Source organism: Equus caballus, chromosome 1 (genome assembly GCF_041296265.1).
Source record: "Equus caballus isolate H_3958 breed thoroughbred chromosome 1, TB-T2T, whole genome shotgun sequence".
NCBI classification, from domain to species: domain Eukaryota; kingdom Metazoa; phylum Chordata; class Mammalia; order Perissodactyla; family Equidae; genus Equus; species Equus caballus.
This window is the reverse complement of record NC_091684.1, coordinates 82,334,299-82,361,962: the sequence shown is the minus strand read 5'-3', so window position 1 is coordinate 82,361,962 and position 27,664 is coordinate 82,334,299. Positions and strand designations below refer to the sequence as shown.

At 38.2% G+C, this 27,664-nt stretch overlaps 1 protein-coding gene across 6 annotated transcripts in view; it reads left to right on the top strand.

Annotated features, from left to right (window-relative positions):
* The window catches only part of LOC102150917 (zinc finger protein 248), a 91,748-nt gene that overhangs the window by 15,976 nt on the left and 48,108 nt on the right, over positions 1-27,664 (top strand). For 5 of the 6 annotated variants that reach the window (XR_011423652.1, XR_011423651.1, XM_070228731.1 and 2 more), the window contains 2 exons: positions 2,764-2,890; positions 3,449-3,542. Coding sequence is in view for 4 of the 6 variants with exons in the window: in XM_070228731.1 (XP_070084832.1) it covers positions 2,764-2,890; positions 3,449-3,542 (221 nt within the window). In the remaining 2 variants the exon portion in view is untranslated. Of the gene's footprint in view, positions 1-2,763; positions 2,891-3,448; positions 3,543-4,576; positions 4,899-27,664 lie in introns of those variants that run through there. The other variant, XM_070228735.1, reaches the window with a different exon arrangement.

Below are 27,664 nucleotides of genomic sequence, written 5' to 3'. Positions count from 1 at the left end.
CTTCAGGACCGCACATCCAGCTGCCTCCTGGAGATCTCTGTTTGCCTATTCCACAGACCCTTCGCGCAGAACATGTCCAAGAGCTCTCTGACTCTTATTTCTGCCCAACCTCTTTCTCTCTGCTTCCCAGTCTTTGCAAATGGCACCTGGATTTACCTGGATCCTCATAAAGACACCCTGGGAGGTAGTTTCCCTGTCTTTCCCTCTGTTCCATGAATCAGGGAATTGATTTTCTTTTTCTGTTGCATCAAGTCTCTATTCTACCTCTCCGTTATTAGCCCCTGGATTAGGTGGTCACCTCTCATCCTGGTCTTTTCCTTCCTTTTTTCCTTAACCCATTCTTCACTATTCTTCTAGATCAGTGCTGATTAATAGAATAGCCACGTATGTAATTTAAATTTTTCTAGTAGCCACTTTAAAAAAAGTAGAAAAGAAACAAGTGAAATTAATTTTAGTGTATTTAATTGAACTCAGCATATTCGAAATATCATTTCAACATGTAATCAATATTAGAAAAACACAATTAATAAAATCTTTTACATTTTTTTGTACTATCTTTGAAATCTGGTCTGTATTTTATACTTATAGCGTACCTCTGTTTCCCCTAGCCACATTTCCTTTGCTTGGTAATACGTGTGGCTATGGGTTACCTTATTGTTTAGCCCAACTCTGCATCATTGCTCCTGAAATGCATATTTGGACATGTAACTCTAGAGTTCATTTCACCTCTTCATTGACTCTGTTATCTGCATCCGTGATTTCAAAAGTGGGGCTCTATCTCCTACCTTGGTGGTCTAAAAGCATGCATTCAGAATCAGCAGCAGCATGAACATCACCTGGGAGCTTGTTAAATTACACGTTAATCATTCAAGAGGCAGTTTCTCTTGCATTTAGAGTGTATTTTATGAGTTTAAATTTGATATTACCATATTTTACTTTTCTTGCCTATTTTCTAGATCAGGGTTTAGCAAATTGTGGCACATAGACTAAATCTGACATGCCACTTCTTTTTCTGCATAAAATTTTAGTGGAACATGGACATACCCATATGTTTACAAGGTGTCTGGTTGCTCTCATGTTACAATGACAGAGTTGAGTAGTTGTGACAGGGATTCTGTGGCTTTCAAAGCTTACAGTATTTATTATTTGGCTCTTTAAAGAGAAGTTTTTCAACTCCTGCTCTCAGTCAGTGGTTTTTAAGCTTTGGTGTCTATCAAAATACCTGAAGGGCTTGTTAAAACTCTCTTTGTTAAGTCTCATCCTCAGAGTATCTGTTTATTAGATGTATTAGTTATCTAATGCTATGTAAGAAATTATCCAAAAACTTAGCAGCTTAAGACAACAACAAACATTTACTATCTAATGTAGTTTTACTGGGTCACCTATTTACAAGTGGTTTCAAAGCAGGGTAATTCTGGCTAGGGTCTCCTGAGGCTGCAGCCATCTCAAGGCTTGACTGGGCCTGGAGGAATTGCTTCCATATTGGCTCGCTCACATACCTGGCAGATTAGTGCTGCTGTTCAGCAGAAGGCTTCATTTCCTCCCCAGGTGGACCTCTCCATAGGGCTGCTTGACTGTCTTCATGACATGGCAGCTGGCTTTCCCCAGAGGCAGTGATCCAAGAAGGAACAAAGTGGAAGCAACAATATTCCTCTGTGACGTGACGTGACCTCATTAGTGATATTCTGTGATTTCTGCAACATCCTATTGGTTACAGAGGTCAGCCCTATTTAATGTGGGAGAGGATTGCACAAGGGCATGAATCGCAGGAAGTGAGAATCACTGATGACCATTTTGGAAGCTGGCCACCATGGTAGGTCTGGGATGGGGCCTGAGAATTTGGATTTCTAACAAGTTCCCGGGTGATGCCACTGTTGTTGACTTATGTCCACACTTTGAGAGCACTGTCCCAGGGGCTGCCCGAGAAAAGCTGTTGGAGTGTGGGAAGGAATTGCTAGCATATCTATATGCAGATATTTGTATTAAAAAAAATAAGAATGAGATTTTACGTACATATAAACGTATAAATAACTATGCTGGGAGAGTGCTCATATTTTAATTAAGGGGTAAAAGATCAAATATTCTGGAACCCCTAACTGTAGGAACATGTCTCCAGTTACTTTTAATCTCGCTTCTGATTATATCTTTGAGGCTTTATCTTGATACATCTCAAGCCCTATTCTGCTATCATGCATTTTCATTAACTTATCAAATATTTTTTAGTGCTGCTATGCCTTATCTACGTAGTTGGCTCATATTTATAAAGAACACATGATTTATGTATCAAGACTTACAGCTTTACTCCTCAATAAAGCTCAACCTGATATTACGTTAAGTTCCATTTTGAACTTAGCTTTTCTTCCCTTTTCGCAACTACCTGTCTACCTTTCAGAGACTTGTAGTATTGCTTTTGGAAAATTTATTGCAGATATATATGTTTAAATGTTTTCTGACCTGATTATAAACCACTTGAGAACAGAATTATTCTTTATTCATGTTTACATTCCCAGAAATTGGGACAGTTCCTGTCACATTGGCAGGACCTTGTATACTGTTTGTAAGAATTAAGAAGTTAACACACTGGCAAGTCCTTGTACTGTGATTTCTTATTTTCCCACAATGTGTAATACTGACAGAAGAGATCCTATATAGCTTTTTCTCTGCAACTATTAGCTGTGAACATGATAATGTGTTAGATCTCCAACATATTGCATGCTGTCCAGTTCTCGTCACTATAGATTGAACACAAATGTGCTGTTTCAGGGGTCAGTGTCATTCAAGAACGTGACTGTGGACTTCGCCCAGGAGGAGTGGTGGCACCTGGACCCTGCTCAGAGGACCCTGTACAGGGACGTGATGCTGGAGAACTACAGCCACCTCGTCTCAGGGGGTAGGGAATGTATAATTTGTAACTCCAAATAACATTTTTTCCTTTTTCTCTGCTGATATATGTGGTTTCTTTGTAGAGATTAGTGATTTATAGATTTGAAATTCCAGAGTCAAAGGCAATTGATCCCTTTCGGGCACTATGAAGAACATTTATGGGGCCAGCCCGGTGGCATAGTGTTTGAGTTTGTGTGCTCTGCTTTGGTGGCCTGGAGTAGGTGGGTTTGGATCCTGGGCGCAGACCTATACACCACTCATCAAGCCGTGCTGTGGCAGTGTTCCATGTACGAAATAGGGGCAGATTGGCTCGGATGTTAGCTCAGCGACAATCTTCCTCAAGCAAAAAGAGGAAGATTGGTGACAGATGTTAGTTCAGGGCCAATCTTCCTCACTAAAAAAAAAAAGAAGAAGAAGAAGAAAGAAAAGAAGAACAATTTGTGTTCTCTTCTCCAGTGAAATGTTCAAGTGGACCTATTTTTCTGCAGGCGCACCTTTGTCCTCCTTTAAAAATCTCGAACCTCACGCTACCTGGTCCAAGTCCTGTGTCATTTCCCATTCACAGGGTATTGTGTTACCAAACCAGAAGTGATTTTCAAATTGGAGCAAGGAGAAGAGCCGTGGATATTAGAGGAAGATTCCCAAACCCAGAGGCCCAGGTGAGTGAGTGAGTACAGAGGATGCTGTAACCCAGGGAGAAATTGGATGTTAGGGACTTAGTTCAGATGTTGGCATCTTTGAAATTTTCAGGAAACTCTTTTTAGAGTTAAAGGAACTTTGGAAGTGGCTGAGAATAATTGGCCACCGTGCCCCAGATTCATATATCACACTGACAGATAACAGCTAAATGGTCCCTTTTGTTTTCTTCCAAAAATCCAATCCTTGCCCCTCTTGTTTTAGATATTTGATTATTCTTTCTGCATCAATTTTAGTTGTCTTCTTTTAATCATATATTATGTATTCCTTCAATAATTATTAAATTGGCGTCTACTGTATGCCACTTTCGTCTGTGTGCTGGTGCTACAGCTGTTAACGATATGATGACTGTTTCAGTGATAAAGAGAATGAAATGTGGTGCTGTTTGTGAAAGTGTGGTCAGGGAGACCCTCTTTGAGGTTCAGTATAATAATGAACAGATTTGAATGGAGTAAGGCAGTAAATTTTGAATATTCTGGCCAGATGGTATACCCTGTACCATGATCCTGAGGCCAGAGTGTTTAGGGTGTGCAGGACAGGATGGTGCGTGCCAGGCTGGATAGAGGTCAGTGAGTGATGGGGAGTGCGTTAGAGATGATGTCAGAGAGGTAGTTGGGCCTTTGTTATCTTTGGCCGTGCTGGCTATTGTAAGCTCCTTAATTTTATTCTGATTGAGATGGAGCTATTGGAAGGTGTTGAGCACAGGAGCACATGTGCTGATCTGATTCGTGTGTGTCTCGACTGCTGTGCAGTGGAAATGCTGACAGAGGGGCGAGGAGGAGGGTAAGAGTAAAGTCAAGGAGGGCAGTTAGCTGTACTCCATGTAAGGGGTCCTGCCGCCTTACACTGGCTTGGGAATCATGAACGTCAAGTGACATGGTTGGATTCTTGCTATATTTTGAAGTTGTAGCCACAACAGGATTTGCTCTTAGATTGGATTGTGCATACAAGAAAAAGAGAATAATCAAGAGAAAAACTCAAAGATTTTTTTCCCTAGGCACTGGACACCTGATAATACCATCAACTGAGATGGGGAAACTTGGGGAGAAGCAGTTTGGGGAGGAAATAAGTAAAGATATAGGTAAACTCAAACAATATTGTCTGTGTAAAATAGTAGTAATGTTTGCTCTGTTGGGTATAAAAATGACAAAAGTAAAATATTGACAAATGATAGCACGTAAATAATTGGCCAGTTGATTTGACTCATGTTCTTAAATCCTTTTATTGTTTAGAAGAAATGTTGACTTAAATATAAATGGTAAAATTTAATGAATAAATGCTAAAAGAAAATGATAGGTAACTTCTAAACTTTTAAAGGGAAGAAAATGGAAAAGAAAAAAAATCACCAAAAATATATTGGATCAGACCAAAAAAGGACAATGAAGCCGGGGTGGGGGTGGGAGGGGGGGGGAGCAAGTGAAAATTAGAACAAGTGGGAACTGTAAATGAAACAGAGGAAACCAATCCAGATATTATAATCCAGTAATTACAGTACATTCAAAGGGACTAAATCCTGTTGTTAAAAGACAGATATTGTCAATTTGGAATTTTACAAATCTAGGTATATGGTGTTTGAAAAGTACACATGAAATATAAAAAGGAGTAAGGGAATATTCCATTACTAGAATATAAAAAGGAAGAGTGATATACTTCAAATATTAAACAAAATGGAATATTAACCCTTGGTGTACCATCAGGGTTCCAGTGTACCCAATTTTAGTTTTTGAGTTTCTTTTTGAAGCAGTTCTATTTGCAAGGATTGATATTTTATGTCTTTCATAATCTCTTATAATTATGAATTAAAATAAAATTTTAACCTGAATGAACAAAGAGAGAATTTACTTATTTTTTTAATTGAATAAAACTTATTTTATCTTGCAATTTCCAGAGGGATGACTTGGTCCCATTTGTAAATCTAAGAAACATAGGATTGTTGTCATCTAATTTTAACATACTTTGAAATGTTTTTCTGTCACCCTAGCAATTATTTTAACACTACTCGTCAGTTAGTCCAACTGTGCTAAAACAGACTAAAATATAAGAAAATAGAAAAATAATGGAATTTCTTAAAAGGATAATACAATAGTGAAGTAAATCTTCATTGTTATACCACCCTTCAGTTTTCTTATTGAGTTCTCTGAAGTTCTGCATCAATTGTGATGAAGGTATGAAAGAAGTCTGGAGACACCTTATTTGTCATTTCTTTCTTTTTTTAACCTTCATTGAACATAGTTGAGAATTCAGAATTTTTATCTTCTGCCTTTAATTGCAAAGAGTAGAAAATTGAGAAGACTTTTCACAATTATTAGACTAACAGAAGATGAATGTAAAGAGACAGGTAGAAGCATGGTATAATTGGTTGTATAAGTGGATTCTCAGACTGTAAGTTTTAGATGATGATATCCTAGATGAATAAAGATGTACATCTGATCCTGTTATAAGAACAACCTGAAGGTGTAGTTCGTTTGGACATTAATATTCCTTGTGAATCCCAGTGAGAATGCAAATATAGCCCAGGCAATAGAATTTTCCTTTTAACTCTAATGGAAATGAGCACTTTCGGAAATTTAATTTGATGGTGTTATATGGAATAGAAAAGAGAGGGATGAGGTTGTAAGCGTGTACATTAGTGAGGCTCTTGCTTCAGGAGGTAATGACTAGATCCTGACCTAATTGTTCTAAATCTAATTGTTCCTTTGATATCTCCCCTCACCATCACTGTCTATTAATTTTCCTTGTGATTCTACTTAGTATTTGTTGAGTTGTTAGGCTGATCCTATTCTTTGTGAGGTTCCCCATCCCAGCATCAAGCAGTCATCCAAACATTTTTCATTTATTGCTTGTTTGTGTTTATTTCAAATTCTATCCACTTTTGAATGTCACATTTTTTATATTGAAGTATAATTGACATACAACATTATATTAGTTTCGGATGTACAACATAATGATTTGATATTTGTATATATTGCAAAATGATCCCCACAATAAACATTTTTGAAGTGCCGAATTATTGTGTTTTGTTGCCAGATTTACCAGTCATTTTCCACTACTGCAAGTTATTTTTTCCAGACTTAGGGGAGCAAGGCAGTGTACCCTTAGGATTACTTTCCCAGCCAAAGACTTGGCTATAAGACATATGAATATGTCTTCCTTTCATAAGAAATGTGTTAACGTTTGTAAACTATAGTAAGTTATTTTAATTTCTAGACTTCTGCATAGTTGACCTGATGGAGAAGAGCCAGGAAAAGTAAAACCAGCCTTTGTGTAAAGTTGATTTTCTCAACAACAAAACACTGGCTAAGGAGGGAAATAGTGTATTAGGAAAAAACATTTTATCTGGACACAAACTCTGTTCTATCCAGAAAAATAGCTGGTAAATGTGACTCATATGGAATCAGTTTGAATTATATTTCAGAATTAATTATTAGTAATAGAAAGTCCTTTGTAAGGAAGGTTGACAAGTTTAATGCACATGAGAAATTGCGCCTCTGTACAAAGCACAAGAATTCTCATTCCAGAGAGAAACTTTTAAAATATGATAGAAGTGGGAAAGCTATCAGTCAAAATGAGGACCTATTTCAGCATCAGGATATTCAAGCTCTGAAGGAATATTTTGAATATAATGAATGTGGGAAAGCCTTCCGTGAGGGGGCAACTTTCATTATCCATAAGAGAGCATGCTCGTGGGAGAAACCCTGTGAATATAATGAACATGTGAGAACCTTTTCTGATAGACCAACATTCATTGTTCATCAGGGAACTCATACAAGGGAAAGTCACTGTGAATTTAAAGACTGTGAAAGGTGGTGTTGGTGAGAATTCAGCTCTAAATAAACACCATAGAGTCATGGGGAAGAAATACTATGAGTGTATTGAAAGTGAGAATAGTTTCAGCAAGAAGTCACTCCTTCAGTGAATGTATAAAGGAGAGAAAACCTTTCACTGTATTGAAGATTGGGAAGTATTCTGCAAGATGCCAAATTTCATTCAGCATCAAGAAACACATATAGGAAAGAAAGTCTGTAAAATTAACCAATATGTTACTTCGTTTTGCAAGAAGCCAATGCTTCCTACAAATCAGAAGACAGATATAGGAGAAAAACTCTGTGAATGTAGTAAATGTGGGAAAACCTCTTGTCCTCCATCAGAGGATACACAGAGGGGAGAAAGACTATGAATGCACCAAATGTGGGAGAAATTTTTCATATAGGTCAGGCCTTGCAGTACATCAGGGAACACACACAGGGGAGAAACCCTATGAATGTAGGACATGTCAGAAAGCCTTCAGTGATGGGTCAGCTCTCAGTACATCAGAGAATACATACAAGGGAGAAACCTTATGAATGTAGGGAATGTGGGAAGACTTTCTCCCAGAAGCCAAACTTCATTAATCATCAGAGAACTCACACAGGAGAGAAACTCTATGAATATGATGAATGTGGGAAATCCTCTGTGAAAATGAAACTGAGAGAACATCAGAAAACACATACAGGAGAGAAACCTCATAAATGTAATGAATGTGGGAGAACTTTCTACCACAAGTCATCCCTCACAGTACATCAGAGAACCCACACAGGAGAGAAGCCCTATGAATGTAATGAATGTGGGAAAACCTTCTACCAGAAGTCATCCCTTACAACACATCAGATGACACACACCAGGGAGAAACCTTGTGACTTTAATGGAACCTTTCACTTGAATCCTGACTTCACTAAACATCAGAGAAACAACACTGAGAAGAAATCCCTGTCAACATCCTGAAAGCTCAGAAAACTTCACCTCTTGTCAGACTCATTGCAAAGTAGAAACAACCTGAGATTGGGGTAGGGGACTCAATAAATATGAGAAATCTTTCACCCAGAAGTGACATTTCATTGAATAGCAAATAATTGATATTTGACCACTTTATTAATGTTTTGAAGATGTAACAGTGTCGACAAAAGTAAAAAAATATGGAGGCCTTTTCTTTTGCAGAGTATGTAGAAGTATGCCATATAAGAGAAATTTTACATGATAGGTTTGCTTGTTGGAACCCAACATGGTAGGAAATATACATGTATGTTGCTTAACAACTCATAAAATTTTCATTTCAGAGTTTTATTATGAATATGAAATGTGCAAGGTGTCTCACCTTAATACCTATGTAAATTTTTTTGTTTTAATTGAAATTTTTATTGAGATAATTGTAGATTGCAAGATGCAGTTGTAAGAAATAGTACAGAGAGATCCCATGTACCCTGTATCCAGTTTCCCTCAGTGGTAACATCTTGCAAAATCAGCCAGGATAATGACATTATTGGTACGATCCACTGATCAGTTCAGAGTTTCTCAGTTTTGTTTGTACTCATTTCTGTGTATGTATTTAGTTCTATGCAGTTTTATCACATGTGTGGGTTCATGTATCTACCACCACCTTCAAGATACAGAACAGTTCCATTAGCACAAGGACTCTGTGTGTTGTCCTTTTATATCCACATCCACCTCCCTTCAGTATCTCCCTCATTCCTGCTCCTGCCACCTAGTAACACATTCTCCGTTTCTAAAATTTTATCATTTAAAAAATGTTATATGAGTGGGGGCCGGCCCAGTGGCATTGTAGTGAAGTTCGTGCGCTCTGCTTCAGCAGCCCGGGCTTCGCAGGTTCAGATCCTGGGCGCAGACCTACCTACCGCTCATGAAACCATGCTGTGAAGGCTTCCCACCTACAAAATAGAGGAAGACTGGCACAGATGTTAGCTCAGGGACCGTCTTCCTCAAGCAAAAAAAGAGGAAGATTGGCAACAGACATTAGCTCAGCGCCAATCTTCCCCCCAAAAATAAAAAGATAAAAAAAGAAAAAAAATGTTGTATGAATTGAGTCATACAATACGTAATCTTTTAGAGTTGGCTTTTTTCTCTCAGCATAATTCCTTGAAGATTCATTCATCCACATTTTTGTGTATATCAATAACTTATTCTTTTTTATTGGTGACTGTTATTCCATGGCATGGATGTACCACAGTTTACCCATTCACCTGGGCTGTTTCCATTTTTGGCTATTTTGAAAAAACTGCTATGAGTGCTTGTGTATAGATTATTTTGTGTGTGAACATGTTTTCATTTCTTTGGGATAAATGCATAAGAGGGCAGTTGCTGGATGGTGTGGTAGTTGCATGTTTAGTTTTTAAAGAAACTGCAAAACTGTTTTCTAGAGTGGCTGTACTGTTTTACATTCCCACCAGCAATGTACGAGTGATCTAGTTTGTCCACACCACATTTGGTGTGTTACTTTTTTAAAAAAAATTTTAGCCATTCTGCTTGGTGTATGGTGATATATCATTGTGGCTTAATCTGTACCTCCCTGACGGCTAGTGTTGAACATCTTTCCATGTGCTTATTTGCCATTTGTCGATCCTCTTCAGTGAAATGTCTATTCCTGTCTTTTGCCTGTTTTTAATTTGGATTGTTTTTTTACTGTTGAGTTTTGAGAGTTCTTTATATTTTCTAGATACTAATTTTTTGTCAGACATGTGATTTGCAAATACTTTTGCCTAGTCTGTAGCTTGTCTTTTCATTCCCTTTACATGGTCTTTCACAGAGGGAAAATTTTTAATTTTTATGGAGTCCAATTTATTAATTTTTCCTTTAGCAGATTATGCTTTTGATGTCAAGTCTAAGAATTTTTTGCCTAGCTCTTGATTGTGAAGATTTTCTCTTATTTTTTAAGAAAAGTTTTATAGTTTTACTTCTTACATGTTAGTCCACAATCCATTTTTAGTTAATTTTTGTGTTAGGAGTGGGGTTTAGGTCAAGGTTCATTTTTTTGGCCTTTGGATATCCAATTGTCCCAGTACCTTTTGTTGAAAAGGCTGTCCCTCCATTGAGTTAATTTTGCATCTTTGCCAAAAATCAGCATATTTGTGTGGGTCTTTGGATTCTCTCTTCTCTTCTGTTGATCTGTGTCTGTCTCACCACCAATACGATATTGTCTGGATTACTGTTGCTATATATAGTAAGTCTTAATATCATGTAGAGTGATTTTCCCCACTTTGTTCTTTGTCAAGATTGTTTTACCTGTTCTAGATAGGGCCTGTTCTTTCCCATGTTTATTTTAGAATAAGCTTGTCTATTTGTACAAAAAACCTTACTGGGATTTTGATATTAAATTTGTAAATCAACTTGGGGAGTGTTGATCTGTTTACTTTGTTGAGTCTTCCAATCCATGAGCATGGTGCATCTCTTCATTTATTTAGATCTTTGATGTCTTTTATTAGCATTTTGTAATTTTCAGCATGCATATCCTGTACATGTTTTGTTAAGTGTATACCTACGTATTTAATTTTCTTTGGAACAGTTGTAAATGGTAATGTGTTTTAAGTTTTGGTTTCTGCATGTTCGTTGTTGATTTATAGAAATACGATTGATTTTTTTTGTGTTTATCTTGTACTCTGTGATCTTGCTGAACTCACTTATTAGTTCTAGGAAGTTTTTTTGTAGATTCCTTGGGATTTTGTAGGTAGACTATCCTGTTATCTGCAAGTAGAGTTTTATTTCTTCCTTTACACTCTGTATGCTTTTATCTCTGTTTTCCTTATTGCACTGACTAGACCTTCCGATACTATGCTGAATGAGAGTGGTGAGAGTAGACACCTTTGCTTGTTCCCCATATTAGGGGAAAAGCATTGTCTTTCAACATTAAGTGTGATGTTAGCTGTGGATATTTTATCGATTCTTTTTACTACGTTGAGGTAATTTCCTTCTGTGTTGATTGTCCCCAAGACCACTCCTAGGTTTGGCGCTTTGCTTGGAGGACTTACAGGACTCAGCATATAGTCGTACTCATGGCTAAGATTTGTTTCAGTGAGAGGATACAAAGCAAAATCAGCAAAGGGAATAAGTACATGGGGTGAAGTCCAATGGAAAAGAGGTACATGTTTCCAAGAGTCCTCTCCCAGGGGAGTCACACAGGATGCGCTTAATTCCTCTGGCATCAAATTGTGACAATATATGCAAAGTGTTGTCTACCAGGGAAACTCGTTAGAGACTCAGTGCCCAAGGTACTGTGCCTGACACATGCCAAAGTTCCAGATGTCCAGAAGGAAAGCAGGTGTTCAGAATAAGTCATATTGTCTGCACTCACAATTTAGGCACAGTGAGCCATTCTTATGAGGGAAAGATGGGAGCACTCCTGAGATCCAAGCTCCCTGGGGCCAGCCACAGGCCAGCCTTGTGAGCAGGTCTTCCTAACGATGTTAATCCCAGGCTTGCTTTGTTAACCCTTTTCTGCACACCTTCTCTTCCTAACTTGCTCAGTTTGTCCAGGTGTTGGATTTTGTTAAATACTTTTTCTGCATTTGATATGATCATATGGTTTTTCTTCATTAGCCTGTTTATATGGTAGATTATATTATGAATTTTCTAATGTTTAGCTAACCTTACTACTTGGAGTAAATCCCTCTTGATCATGGTATATAATACTTTTTACACACCGTTGCATTTCGTTTGCTAATATTTTGTTGCAGATTTTTATGTGTAAGTTCAGGAGAGGTACTGGTCTGTAGTTTTCTTTTTCCTTACTGTATAGCTGGTTTTGGTATTAGGCTGATGTTAGCCTCATAAAATGAGTTGGAAAGTGTCCCTCTTCTGTTTTTTGGAAGAGAATGTCTAATTGGTGTTAATTATTCTTTTAATGTTTGGTAGATTCTCCAGTGAATCTTGGTCTGGAGATGTCTTTTTTGGGAGCTTTATAATTATGAATTTTGTCTGTTCTGTCAGTTGCTGAGATTGAGGTGTTGAAGTTCTCAATTATAATTATGGATTTGGGCTTTTTTAGCTTTATCATATTTTTATGCTTTATGTATTTTGAGGCTCTTCCAGTTGGTTCATTTGCATTTAGGATTTCTGAATGTTATGTCTTTCTGGTGCATTGCTCCTTTTATCATTCGTTATGTAATATCCCTCTTTGTAGTAATTTTCTTTGTTCTGAAGTTTACCTTATTCAGTATAACACCATTTGTAATTGTCCAACAGTTCTTGGATCTTCTGTTCTGTTTTTTCTCTTTGCATTTCAGTTTTGGAAGTTTCTATTGACATTTCTTCAAGCTCACTCACTGATCCTTTCCTCAGCCATGTCCAGTCTCTTGATGAGCCCATAAAGGCATTCTTCATTTCTGTCACAGTGTTTTTGATTTCTAGCATTTGTTTTTGATTCTTTCTTAGAGTTTCCATTTCTCTGCTTACCTTACTCATCTGTTCTTGCATGTTGTTCATTTTTTCCATTAGCACTCTTAGGAGATTAATCATAATTGTTTTAAATTCTTGGTCTAGTAATTCCAAGATCTCTGCCATATCTGAGTCTGGTTCTGATGCTTGCTCTGTCTTTTCAAACTGTCCTTTTTTGTCTTTTAGTATACCCTGTAATTTTAATTGAAATCTGGACATGATGTACTGGTATATTAGTGTTCTCCAGAGAAATAGAACCAATAGGATATATGTAGAGATTTATATATATATATATATATCAAGTTCAGATGAGGTTCTTAGGGTGAACCTCAATCCAGTATGACTGTTACCCTGTGAGAAGAGAAAAGAGACACAGACACAAGAGGAAACACAAGAAGATAGAGGCAGAGAAGGGAGTTACCCTGTCACAGCCAAGGAATGCCTGAGACTACCAGTAGCTGGAAGAGGCCAGAAAGGATCCTCGCCTATAAGCTTTGGAAGGAGCCTGGCCTTGACACCATTTTGATTTCAGAATTCTGGCCAACAGATGTGTGAGAGAATAAGCCATGCAGTGTGTGGTACTTTGGTGTGGCAGCCCGAGGAGACTCAATGCACCAGTCTATTGAGCCCATTCAGCAAGTTTGTATTTGTGTTATTGTATTTTTCACCTCTATAATTTTCATTTAGTTCAGTTTTATAACCTCTGTTTCTTTGCTATTTTCTATTTTTTCATTTATATCAAGAGAATTTGTAATTGATTTTTGAAGGCTTTTTATTATGGCTGCTTTGAAGTCCTTGTCAGATAATTGGAACATCTGATTCGCCTCTGTTGATGCCAGTTGATTGTCTTTTCTTGTTCAGTTTGCGATTTTTCCTGGTTCTTGGTATGATGTATGACTTTCAACTGTATCTTGGATATTTTTTCCTATGCTGTTAGAAGACTCTGGGTCCTATTTAAATCTTTTCTTTTAGCAGGCAGTCACCCTGTTTAGGTTTAGTGTGCTGGTCCTGGCCTACTTTGTGGCCAGTGTGGTTGTGGGTCCAATGATAGATCCTTGATCTGTTTGGAATCATTGGGGCTCCTACTGGTCCTTGCTAGTATTGCTTGAGGGAGTAAAGGGCTTTCCTTAGGCTGGGCCACCAGGTTTCTCAGTGTGCTGAGGGTGGCCCTGCCCCACAGGTATGAAGAAGCTTCCTGGGCCAGACCTCTTGTTATGGCAGAATTGCTTTTGGCAATGCTGCCCAGCTGCTCTGGAATCTCTCGGTGGGAGGGGGAGTCTGCAGACCATGAGGAAAAGGAAGATTCCCAGGCCAGGTTGCTTGTTATGGTGGAGTCCTCTTGATCCTGCCCAGCCACTCTGATGTCTCTGGGTGGGGAAGGGAAGTCTTAGGCCCATGGAGACCAAGAATCTTCTAAGACTGGTCTGCTTGTTGTGGTGGAGTCCCTTCTTCTGGTGCCACCTAAAGGTGCAGGAACTCTTGATGAAGGAGGAGAGTCTCAAGTGGGAAAGAAGCATGCTTCCTCTGGCCATTCATTGTTAGTGGGGCTCCCGATTGATACTCCTTGCTATTAGTGCTGGGCTCACCTGGTGTTGTCAGGTGGGCTTGTGTTCAGTCGAGGGGAGGAATGAGCCTACTGCGCTTGCTTCTGTTGCTAGATTGGAGGTGGGAAAACACTGGGCCTGGGTCGCCTTTTCCTGTTGTGTGGGGGCATGTAAGAGACTCCCTGCCCCGTGCTGTTCCTTCAGTTCTGGGCCCCACACCGGTTTGCCTTCTCACCACATTTTAGAGTTCTCCTTTGGTTGCCTCCCAGAGTCTATAGCTGTACTTAGCAGAGGGGAGCAGGGAAGAAATGAGTATATACCATCTTGTCTGAACTACAAGTAGCTGCATATATTTATAGTGTAAAAACACAATAAATATACTTAAAATGTCTTTTTTTTTGGCTTCTTAGTTTTTATTTTTTTCGGATGTACATCATATTTCAAATTCTGGATACATTACATCATGTTCACCACCCAAACACTAATTATAGTGCATCCCCTCACATGTGACCCTAATCACCCCTTTTGCCCTCCCCCCTCCTCCCTTCCCCTATGGTAACCACCAGTCCAATCTCCAATGCTATGTGGTTTTTTTTTGTCGTTTTTATCTTCTACTTATGAGTGAGATCATATGATATTTGACTTTCTCCCTCTGACTTATTTCACTCAGCATAATACCCTCAAGGTCCATCCATGTTTTCACAAATGGCTGGATTTCATCATTTCTTATGGCTGAGTAGTAGTCCATCGTGTATAAATACCACATCTTCTTAATCCATTCGTCCCTTGATGGGCACCTAGGTTGCTTCTAAGTCTTGGCTATTGTGTATAATGCTGCAATGAACATAGGGGTGCAAGTATCTTTATGCCTTTGTGTTTTCAAGTTCTTTGGATAAATACCCAGCAGTGGAATAGCTGGATCATATGGTAGATCTATCCTTAATTTTCTGAGGATACTCCATACTGCTTTCCATAGTGGCTGCACCAGTTTGCACTGCCACCAGCAGTGAACAAGGGTTCCCTTCTCTCCACACCCTCTCCAACATTTGTTGTTTCCTGTCTTGTTAATTATAGCCATTCTGACCGGAGTGAGGTGATACCTCATTGTAGTTTTGATTTGCATGTCCCTGATAGCTAATGATGTTGAACATCTTTTCATATGCCTGTTGGCCATCTGTATTTCTTCTTAAAATATTTCTGAAGTTTAAATTACTATATAAAAATCTTGAGTGTGTTAGCATATATAAATAGGTATGACTATTTTTACTAAATTCTTCAATAAAGAATTCAAATTGTGTTTTTATAAATGTTTGAACTAATTTAGCATCAGCCTCATCGAATAATAAAATATGCAAAGGTTAGGTACAAAATTATTAATAGGAATTTTTTCTTCCACCCTTGAAGAAGTAACTCTTGTTCTGCTGGAAACAACTAAAATCCTGTAAATAATCTGTGAAACAACTAGAAAACTAGTTGGCTGTGTATGTGAAGGTAAAGATCCAGTAGGCTGGGCAAGGAACACATGCTGTGCAAAAAGCAATTCCTAGGAAGCTCTTTGCTGAATAATTCCTATGGCTCACCAGGAGCTGGGAAATCATTCTGGTTCTCACCAGGCAAAGCAGAGAGACCTCTGAATACACGAGCATTCAGTAGATACAACAAATGGATCATGCCTTTTGGTGGCTTTCTCTAGCCTTTGGTGGAAGAAAGCCCGCTCTAGATTAACTCTGCAAAAGCTTAAATACAAGCCCTGAAAGAATTAAAGTGACCTACAAATAATTGTTTAGAGACAAAGTAAAAAAAAACCCCAAACATTATAATAAAACCCAGCACTCAACAATATAATCACAAGGGCAGGCATGCAGCATATTAGTAGACTTACAAAAAAGCTATAAAATGTGATCCAAGCCACAAGAATAATCAGCCTATAGAAACAGCCTCATAACTAACAGAAAAGGAGCTTAAAACAGGTATTAATCATTTCAAATATATTCACATTTGTAAGGGAAAACATGACAATAAACAGATTGAAGGTATTAAAAAGACCGAGTGGAATTCCACAGATGAAAAATACAGTGGATGGGATTTCCACTGCAGAAAAGAGGTTCAGTGAACTTGAAGACAGCAATAGAAACTATCTAAAGCACAAAAACGAGAGGAGTCCAGGAGAGAAAACAGAGCCTAGGTGAACTGTGGGACAATATAATGTGGTTTAACAGACATGTAAATGGAGTCCCAGGGCAGGGATAGGGTGAGGAAAAAAAATATTTTAAGAACTAATGGCCAGGAGCCAGCCCAGTGGTATAGTGGTTAAGTTCACACACTGTGCTTCAGGGCCTCGGGGTTTGTGAGTTCAGATCCTGGACGTGGACCTACACACCGCTCATTGAGCCATGCTGTGGCAGCATCCCATGTACAAAATAGAGGAAGATTGGCACAGATGTTAGCACAGTGACAAACTTCCTCAAGCAAAAACAGGAAGATTGGTAACAGATGTTAACTCAGGGCCAATCTTCCTCACCAAAAAAAAAAAAAAAAAAAAAATGACCCAATGGCCAGAATTTTTCCAAATTTGATGAAAACTATACACTCATAGATCCAAATAGGTCAATGATACCCACAGCAAGATAAACAGAAAGAAAACCTCACCAAGACACATCATGATCAAATTGCTGCGAGCCAGTCATACAGAATAAAATCTTAAAAGCAGTTAGAGAAAATAGACACAGAACAACAAAGATAATACAGATGTTATTCTTCAACAAGTAGAAGGCAATAATGCTGAAAGAAAAAATAGTTAACCAAGAATTCTCCACTCAGCAAAAATATCTTTAAAAAATCAAGGTGAAATACTTTTCACATAAACAAAATTTGAGAGAATTAATTGGAAACAGAGCTGTACTATATGCTATGTAAAGAAAGTTTTTCAAGAATATGATAAATGATACCAGATGGATACTTGATTCTACAGAAAGAATTATCAAATTCTGGAAATAGTAAATATGTAGGTTAACATAAATTTTTTAAAAAGTCTTTAAAAAATAGTTGACTATTTAAAGCAGAGATCAGCAAACTTTAGCTGCATGCCAAATCTGGCCTATAGCCTGTTTTTCTGTGGCCCATATTGTAAGAATGGTTTTTACAGTTTCAAAGATTTGTAAAACCAAAAAAATGAAGACTATGTAACAGAAACAATAGTTGGCCCACAAAGCCTAAAATATTTGCTATCTTGCCCTTTATAGAAAGTGTTTGCAAACCTCATTTTACAGTAAAAGTATCAACGCTGTAAATGGAATTTCTAACACCCACAAGTAAAATATAGAACTACAAAATTATTAATAGGTCAAGCTTGAATTAATTTAAGGAAAGTAGCTGTCAGCAGTAGTATTTATTGCATTTTATACAAAATAAAGATGGTGCTTTGTTTTTGCAGTGGGTCTTCTCCTTACTATACGTGGCACTTGCTCGATGGTCCTTAATGTTGCCAACCTTCTGATGTTTGTGCCCTTGTGTAATTCCCTCCCTCTTATTGTGGGTGGACTTATTGACTCTGTTCTAACACAAAATACAATAGAAGTGATGGAATATCACTCCCAAGATTAGGTTACAAAAAGACTGTGGCTTCCATCTTGGGTGGTCTCTCTTGCCTTCTGTCCTCTGCCATCCCCTCCCCTCCCCTATCCCTCCCTCTGTTCTCTGCTTATCACTCTCACTGGGGGAAGCAAGATGCCACATTGTGACCAGCCATTTGGAGAGGCCCACATGGCATGGTGATGACTGAGGCCCTTAGTTAACCACCTGCAGGGAATTTGAAACCTGTCAACAACCACGTGGGTGAGCTTGGAAGTGGATCTTTTAGCTCCAGTAGAATTTTGAGATGACACAATAGATAACTAATTCACTGAGCCGTCTTCTTCAGTGCTCAGCCCCAACTTCCCTTTTATATCATAGGCTGATGGGCTGGCTGAACATTTCTCTTTCTATCCATTTACCTGCCTGCCTAGCTTTCTGACACAACAACCTTCATAACTAGCCTACTGAGCAGACTTCATAATTGCTTGATTAATTAGGTGACCAAAAGCGTATCTCTTTAAAATCCGTGTTTTTTTCCCCCTGAGCTCCAGTGACTGAACACATTAGATCTTCAGCTCCCTCCCTCACCTGATGGAGCCTTCCCCTCATTTTTCTAAGACCTTCCTTCCTCAGACTCCAAGCTCCCAGTTTCCTTTCTTAGATGTTTTTTGGTATGGTTCCTAGAGTTAGGAGGGGACACTAGGTGATTTTGATGCCTAAAAATCAGCCTTGTTTCCAGAGTGTCAGCCCTTTCCCTCTGTGGCCTCAATCTTCTCATCTGTAAAATGGGGACAAATATCTCCATCAGTAAGAGTGGAGCTCGTTCTAGGAAGCACTTGCATTCCCCAGAAAGCTCAAGTCTTCAAAACAGAGGATCGGGGGATCAGAAGTAATAACTGCATACCTCCTACTGAGGTCACTGTTGCCATCATGCCCTCTGGGTCTTTGAGTAACATTCTGTGAAAATGAAAGGAACTTGGAGAAGACTAGTAGCCATGGCCAGTCTCCATGGGTGAGCGGGGCCCTCACAGCGTTCCCAGATTGACTGGCAATCCTGTGCCTGCACCATCTGTTGTACTGGGCAGGAGAAGAGATGTGGAATCCCTGTAGAGAGTGCCTTTGAGGAGAATGAATGGGAAGTTGAGACTCAGTTATTGCTAGATGTGGTATACTAAGAAATACATTTGGTTTTTGTACCTGGTTCCTGGCACAGAGCTCCTAAAACCGCTGGAATTTCCCGAGTGATTGGAGTGTCTTTTGTTATTCATAACAGGTCTCTTTAGATCATACCTGAGTTTATGCTAATGAGGTGACTTATGGGAAGGGCCCCCAGATAGCCTCAGGACAGGGCTGGTTACCAGAAAGACCAAGTGATTAGAGGATTGGAACTTTTAGCCCCACCTCTGACCTCTAGGAAAGAGAGGGGTCTGGAGATTAAACTCTGTAAAAACTCTTGAACAGTGAGATGTGAGATTCAGAGAACTTCCAGGGTGGTGCACACAGTGAGGTGCTGGGAGGGTGGTATGCCTGGAGAGGGCATAGAAGGTCTACAGACTGCCCTCCCTCCGTATCTTGCTCTATGCATCTCTTCCAGCTGGCTGTTCCTGAGTTGTATCCTTTATACTAAACTGATAAATGTAAGTAAAGTGTTTTCCTGGTTCTAGAATCCATTCTGTTTCTGAACCAAAAGTGGGTTTACCTCCTGGTGAGTTAAAATCAGACTTGACTAGAAGTAGTTGTCACACAAAGCAGAACTTATTTGCAGCAAATAGGAGGCCACACGGAATCATTCCAAAAGTTGTGGCTGTCCCACAGCAAAGGGAAGCAGGGCCTTTTATTTCGGATGGGGAATGAACATTCAAGAGGCAGAGGTGGGTATTCGCTTGCACAGGCTCAGTTGGAAAACGTGCTTCCACATACACTGCAGGTTAAGGTAATAAGGCCTAAGCTCCTCCTGGAGAGTTCTTAGCATTAAAAATAAGGCAGAGGTCATGGGTGTTGCTCTTGTGGTGAGGCTTGGTCTGGTTCAGGATGTTTAGAGTTTGCACCTCTTAAATAGTTAAACGCTTCCAGAACCTCCCTTGAGTTCCTTGGGGCAATTAGTCGGTGACAATTCTAGCAAATTATTGAACCTGAGGAGGGAGTTGTGGGAACTCATTGACTTTGTAGCTAAATCAGAGAGAAGTGTGGGTAACCTGGGGACCTAGTATTTGTGACTGGTATCTGAAGTGAAGCGGGACCGAGCCCTTAAACCTGTGGAGTCTGACACTGATTCCCAGTGGTTAGTGTCAGAATTGAATTGCATTATCAGACACCCAGTCAGAGAACTGGAAAACACCCTAGAATGGATGACCGTAAGCAGTCACTTTACCTCCCTGCTTTGTATAGATGGTACAGTCATACTTAAAATACGTACTTATTGAGCACCAGCTGTGGTCCTGACCCCAGGTCAGGCATCCTCAAATTCAAATCTTCTTGAAGCCAAATGTGGTGAGTATTGGATGGATCCCTGTGATAAAGATGAAGAGGAAGGAGTCTTATAATCTCCAATTATGGTTGTGGATTTGCCATTTTCTCACTTTACTTTTGTCAATTTGGACATCTATATATATATATATATTTTTTTTTTAAAGATTTTATTTTTTTCCTTTTTCTCCCCAAAGCCCCCCAGTACATAGTTGTGTATTCTTCGTTGTTGGTCCTTCTAGTTGTGGCATGTGGGATGCTGCCTCAGCGTGGCTTGATGAGCAGTGCCATGTCCGCACCCAGGATTCGAACCAATGAAACACTGGGCCGCCTGCAGTGGAGCACGCGAACTTAACCACTCGGCCACGGGGCCAGCCCCCTGGACATCTATATTTTGATCTCTGTTATTATGTGCACGCACATGTACAATTGTTACATCTTTTATCATCTCAAAGTGTCACTGTTTATCTCTGTTAATACTCCATGTTTTGAAGTCTGCTTTGCTTAATATTAATATGGCCACACCAGTTTTCTTCTGCTTAGTGTTCGAATAGTATATCTTTTCCCATTCTTTTACTTTGAACATATCTGTGTTTGTATTTAAGCATACCTTTTTGTACACAGCATTTAATTAGGTTTTGCTTTTTTATCCATTCTGAACATATCTGTCTTTTAATTAGAGTACTTAATCCATTTATATTTTTTGTTAACTTTTAATTTTTATATAATTCCAAAGTGCAGAAAAGTTGCAGGAATAATAGAGGTAACATCCATATATTCTTTAACCAGATTCACCAGTTGTTTACCTGATGCCCCATTTGCTGTATCAGTCTCTCTCTCTGCGTGCACAAACACACATGTGCATTTATATACATACGTACACATATATACAGCATATGTATATATGTATGTGAATGTGTGGCTTTTTGTGTATGTATTATATATATATGTATATACTTTTTTATGAACCATTTTAGAGTTAGTTCTTGACATGATCTTTTACCTCTGAATACTTTATTGTTTATTTCCTAAATACAAGGACATTTTCTTACATAATTACAGTATAATTATCAAAATCAGGAAATTAACATTGATTCTTTATGTAATCCATGTCCAATTCAAATTTCTGAATTTTCCCAATAATATCTTTTTTAGCTGTTTTTATTTTTCCAGTCCAGAGGCCAGTCCAAGATTATGTATTATATTTAATTGTCATATCTCTTTAGTCTCCTTTAATTTGTCTTCCTTTGTCTTTTTTGACCTTAACTTTAAAGAGTGTAGATCAGTTGTTTTGTAAAATATCTTTCAGTTTGGGTTTTTTCCTGAAGTTTCCTCTTTGATTGGATGCAGCTTTGCAATCTTTGAGGGAATGTGATAAAGCGATGTTTTGTTTTAGTTCATCATACCATGAGGCCCATGATGTTGCTTTGTACTGATGTTGGTGATGTTCACTTTAGTCATTGTTTAACCTATATCCACCGGGTTTTTCTACTATGAAAGTCAGTTTCTTCCCCTTGTATAGTGAATGCATAACTTTTGCAGAAAACTCTATGACAAAATGTGAATATTTCTTTTTTTTTTTTTAAGGATTGGCACCTGAGCTAACAACTGTTGCCAATCTTTTTTTTTCTGCTTTATTTCCCAACCGCCCCCAGTACATAGTTGTATATCTTAGTTGCAGGTCCTTCTAGTTGTGGGATGTGGGACACCGCCTCAACATGGCCTGACAAGCGGTGCCATGTCCGCACCCAGGATCCGAACCCTGGGCCACCGCAGTGGAACGCGCAAACTTAACCACTCAGCCATGGAGCCGGCCCCCTGAATATTTCTCATGAAACTTTTGTACATTAGTTTAAATATCCATTACTGATTTTATGAGTCCATTATTTCATTGGTATTCTACCCTGAAGAATTTCCCATTCCCCCCCTTATTACAGTCGATTCTCATTATTTTCAGATTCTATCTTTGTGAATTTGCCTACTTGCTGCAATTTATTTATAACTTCAAAATCAGTACTTGTGTCACTTCCACTGTAGGTTGTGGACATGGGCACTGTGGTGAAAACTTTGAGTTGACTGATGCTTACGTTTCCAGCTGAGGCTGAACACTGTGATACTCTGCCTTCTTTATTTTATTTTATTTTTTATTACGGTAACGTTGGTTTATAACATTATGTAAATTTCAGGTGTACATCATTATATGTCAATTTCTGTAGATTACATCATTTTCACCGCCCAAAGACTAATTACAATCCATCACCATACACATGTGCCTAATCACCCCTTTCGCCCTCTCCCCTCCCTCTCTGGGAACCACCAATCCAATCTCTGTCTCTATGTGATTGTTGTTGTTTTTAATCATCTGTTTGTGAGTGAGATAATATGGCATTTGACTTTTTCCCTCAAACTTACTTCACTTAGCATAACAACCTCAAGGTCCATCCATGTTGTCACAAATGGCAAGATTTCATCCTTTTTATGACTGAGTAGTACACCATTGTGTATATATACCACATCTTCTTTATCCATTCTTCCCATCATGGGCACCAAGGTTGCTTCCAAGTCTTGGCTTTTGTGAATAATGCTGCAATGAACATAGGGGTGCATATATCTTTATGCATCTGTGTTTCCATGTTCTTTGGGAAAATACCCAGCAGTGGAATAACTGGATCATATGGTAGTTTTATTCTTAATTTTTTAAGGAATCTCCATACTGATTTCCATAATGGCTGTGCCAGTTTGCACTCTCACCAGGAGGATACTCTGCCTTCATGTTTCAACTCTCATACTGTCAACAGTCTTCCTTTTCCTGGTATATTTAGTGCCATGTCTTTACATTTTGTGCTTTTTGTTGGTGATTTTACTGTTTAAAATGGCCCCCAAACATAGTGCTGAAGTGCAGTCTAGTGTTCCTAAGTGCAAGAAGACTGTGATGTGTCTTATGGAGAAAATACTGTATGAGAAAAGCTTTGTTCAGGTATGAGTTACAATGCTGTTGCCCATGAATTCAATGTTAATCAATCAACAATATATATTATATGTATAGTTATATAATATATATAATATATTAATAAGGTGCCTTTAAACAGAAACACATGTAAAACAACATTATGTATTGATGGGTTGACAAAAATGTTCTGACCAGAGGCTCATAGGAACCTAACTCTGTATTTCTTCTAGGAGCACTGCCTCATTATTTGCTAATTCAGTGTTTGCAGTGACTTTGTAGAACACAGCTACTATGAATAGCAAGAACTGACTGTAATTTGTTTATTTATATCAATTTGGCACATGAATTGTATTTATCCATGAGTGTCCTTATATATTTGGAAATTCAAATTGTTCTTCTTCTAGCTCCTGTATCCTTTGATGTTTCCATTATTCCTTGAGCTCTTTCTCATTTTCTGTCACAAGATGTTTCAAGTTCATCATACTTTCCTAGCCCCTTCCCTAGATCCAGCCATTTCTCCAGTGAACCCTGATTCCTTTTAGTGAAGAATGGTATTTAGGAATTAAGATCTAGGTGCCAGATGTGCTCATTACTTTTATAGTATCACTGCTCCTGTACCTCTCACTGGAAATAGCTAAGGAACAAACACATGCATACACACATAGATACATAGATACATATCTGTACCTAGCTATGTAAAAGCATGAGTTCATCCATCCAAGTTGTTGCATGTATCAATAAGTGCTTTCTGTTTATTGCTAAGTAGCATTCCATGGTATGGATATATCAGTTCATTTAACTATTCATCTGTTGAGGGATATTTTGGCTATTTCCAGGTTTTGGTTATTGTAATTAAAGCTGCTATGAACAATTGTGTACATGCTTTTGTGTGAATAATTTTTCATTTCTCTGGGGTAAATGCACAAGAGTAAAATTGCTGGGTCATATGATAAGTGTATATTTAGTTTTATAAGGAACTGCCAAGCTGTTTTCTAGAGTGGCTATACCATTTTACACTCCCACAACAGTGTGTGAGAGAGTCAGTGTCTCTGCATCCTCGTGAACAGTGGGTATTGTCACTATTTTTCATTTTAACTGTTCTAATAGGTGTGTAATAATATTTCACCCTTGTCTTAACTTGTATTTCCCTACTGGATAGCGATGTTGAACATCTTTTCATGTGCTTATTTGCCAGCTGTCTATCCTCTTCAGTGAAATATTTTTTTTTGTCTTTTGCTCATTTTCTACTGGAATTCATCCTTCCCTGCTTTCTCCCTCCTTCCTTCTTTCCTTTCTTTTTTGTTTTGAGAGCTCTTTATATATTCTAAACACTAATCCTTTGTCAGATTTGTGATGTGCAAACATTTTCTCCTAGTCTATAACTTATTTTTTTAATCCTTTTAACAGAATTTTTCTCAGAGCAAAAGCTTTTAATTTTGATGGAGTGTGAGTTTGTTTCTGGGTTCTATATTCTGTTCATCTGTGTCTGTTCCTCCATCAATACCACACAGTTTTGATTACTGTACTTATAAAATAATTCCTTCAATTAGGAAATGCAACATAAGGATTATAAGTATTCAAGAGGGAGAAGAGAGAGAGAAAGGAGCAGAGAGCTTGTTCAAAGAAATAATAGCTGAGAAGTTTCCAAACCTGGGGAAGGAACTGGACTTACAACTGTACGAAGCCAATAGAACTGCTAATTACATCAATGCAAAAAGACCTTCTCCAAGGCATGTAATAGTAAAACTGGCAAGAGTCAATGACAAAGAAAAAATATTAAGGGCAGCAAGACAGAAGACAATAATCTACAAAGGACCCCTATCAGGCTTTGAGCAGATTTCTCAGGAGAAAATTTACAGGCTAGGAGAGATTAGAATGATGTATTCAAAATGCTGAAAGAAAAAACTTTCAGCCAATAATACTCTATCCAGCAAAACTATCCTTCAGGTATGGTGGAGAAATAAAAGCTTTCCCAGATAAACAAAAGTGGAGGAAGTTCATCACCACTAGACCTCCCTTATAAGAAATGATCAAAGATGTCCTCATATCTGAAACAAAGAGGCAAAGGTTTACAAAGTCTTGAGCAAGGAGATAAATAGACAGACAAAATTAAAAAATTACAGCTATCAGAACAGGTTGGCAAACATTTAATTACGACATGAAAGATAAAGGGGAGGAAAGCATCAAAAATAACTATAAACACTTCATGTTAATCACCAACTCACAACACAAAACAGAATAATTTGTTACAACAATAACTTAGAAGGGGAAGGGGGATGGAACCTGCTTAGGGTAATGGAGATAAGAGGCTAGCAGAAATTGGATTATCTCATCTATGAGATCTTTTATGCAAACCGCATAGTAACCACTAAAAAAAAAATCAGAGCAAAGACACAAATGATAAATAAAGAGAAACAGAAAACCACCAAATTGAAATGACAGTCAAAAATACAAGGGAAGAATAGAAACAAGGGAAGTATAGAACAACTGGGAAACAAGACAGAATGTCAGTATTAAGCCCTCACATGTTGATAATCGCTCTAAATGTAAATAGATTGAAGTCTCCAATCAAAAGATACAGAGTGGCTGGATGGATTTTAAAAAAAGACCCAACAATATGCTGTCTTCAGGAAACACATCTCAGCTCTAAAGAAAAACATAGACTCAAAGTGAACGGGTGGAAGACGACACTCCAAGAAAATGGCAAACAAAAGAAAGCAGGTGTTGACATGCTTATATGAGACAAAGCAGACATCTAGATAAAAAAAAAACAATGAGAGACAAAGAGGGGCAGTATAGAATCATAAAAAAGACATTCCATCAAGCGGACATAACATTTATGAATCTATATGCACCAAACACAGGAGCACCAAAGTATATAAAGCAACTATTAACAGACCTAAAGGGAGAGATTGACAGCAACACAATAATAGTAGGGGACCTCAACACTCACTTACATCAATGGATAGATCATCCAGGCAGAAAGTCAACAAGGAAATAGTGGATTTAAATGAAGCACTTGAGCAGATGGACTTAATAGATATATATAGAACATTCCATCCAAACCAACAGAATACACATTCTCCTCAAGTGCACGTGAAACATTCTCAAAGATGGACCATATGTTGGGAAAAAGGCAAGCCTCAATAAGTTTAAGAAGACTGAAATCATATCAAGCATCTTTTCTGACCACAATGTTATGAAACTAGAAATCAACTATAAGAAAAAAACTGGGAAACTCACGAATATGTGGAGACTAAACAACATGCTGCTAAGCAACCATTGGATCAATGAAGAAGTCAAAGGAGAAATCAAAAGATACCTGGAGACAAATGAAAATGAAAATACATCATACGAACTCTTAAAGGATGCAGCAAAAGTGGTTCTAACAGCAAAATTCATAGCAATATAGGCCCACCTCAACAAAGAAGAAAAATCTCAAAGAAGTAACCTTAAACTACACCTAACAGAACTAGGAAAAGAAGAACAAACACAGCCTAAAGTCAGCAGAAGGAGGAAAATAATAAAAAATTAGAGCAGAAAGAAATGAAATAGTGACCAAAAAAACTGTAGACAGGATCAATGAAGCTAAGAGCTTGTTCTTTGACAAGATAAACAAAACTGACAAACTCTTAGCCAGGCTCACTAAGGAAAGAGGAGAGAAGGCTCAAATAAATAAAATTAGAAATGAAAGAGGAGAAATTACAATGGATACCACGGAAATGCAAAGGATTATAAGAGAATACCATGAAAAACTATATGTCCACAAATTGGATAACCTAGAAGAAATGGCTAAATTCTTAGACCCATATAACGTCACAAAATGATACTAAGAAGAAATATAGAATCTGAATGGACCAATCACAGGTAAAGAGATTGAAACAGCAATAAAAAAACCTCCCCTGAAACAAAAGTCCAGGACCATATGGCTTCTCTGGAGAATTCTAACATTCAAAGAAGATTGAATACCTATCCTTCACAAACTATTCCAAAAATTTGAAGACAGAATCCTTCCTAACTCATTCTATGAGGCCAACATTACCATGATCCCAAAGCCAAACAAGGACAACACAAAGAAGGAAAATTACAGTCCAATATTGCTAATGAACATAGATGCAAAAGTCCCCAACAAAATACTGGCAAACTGAATAGGGCAATATATTAAAAGGATCATATATCATGATCAAGCGGGATTTATATGAGGGACACAGGGAGGGTTCAACATCCACAAATCAATCAATGTGATACACCACATTAACAAAATGAGGAATAAAAATCACGTGATCATCTCAATAGATTTAGAGAAAGCATTGGACAAGATCTAACTTCCATTTCTGATAAAAAACTGTCA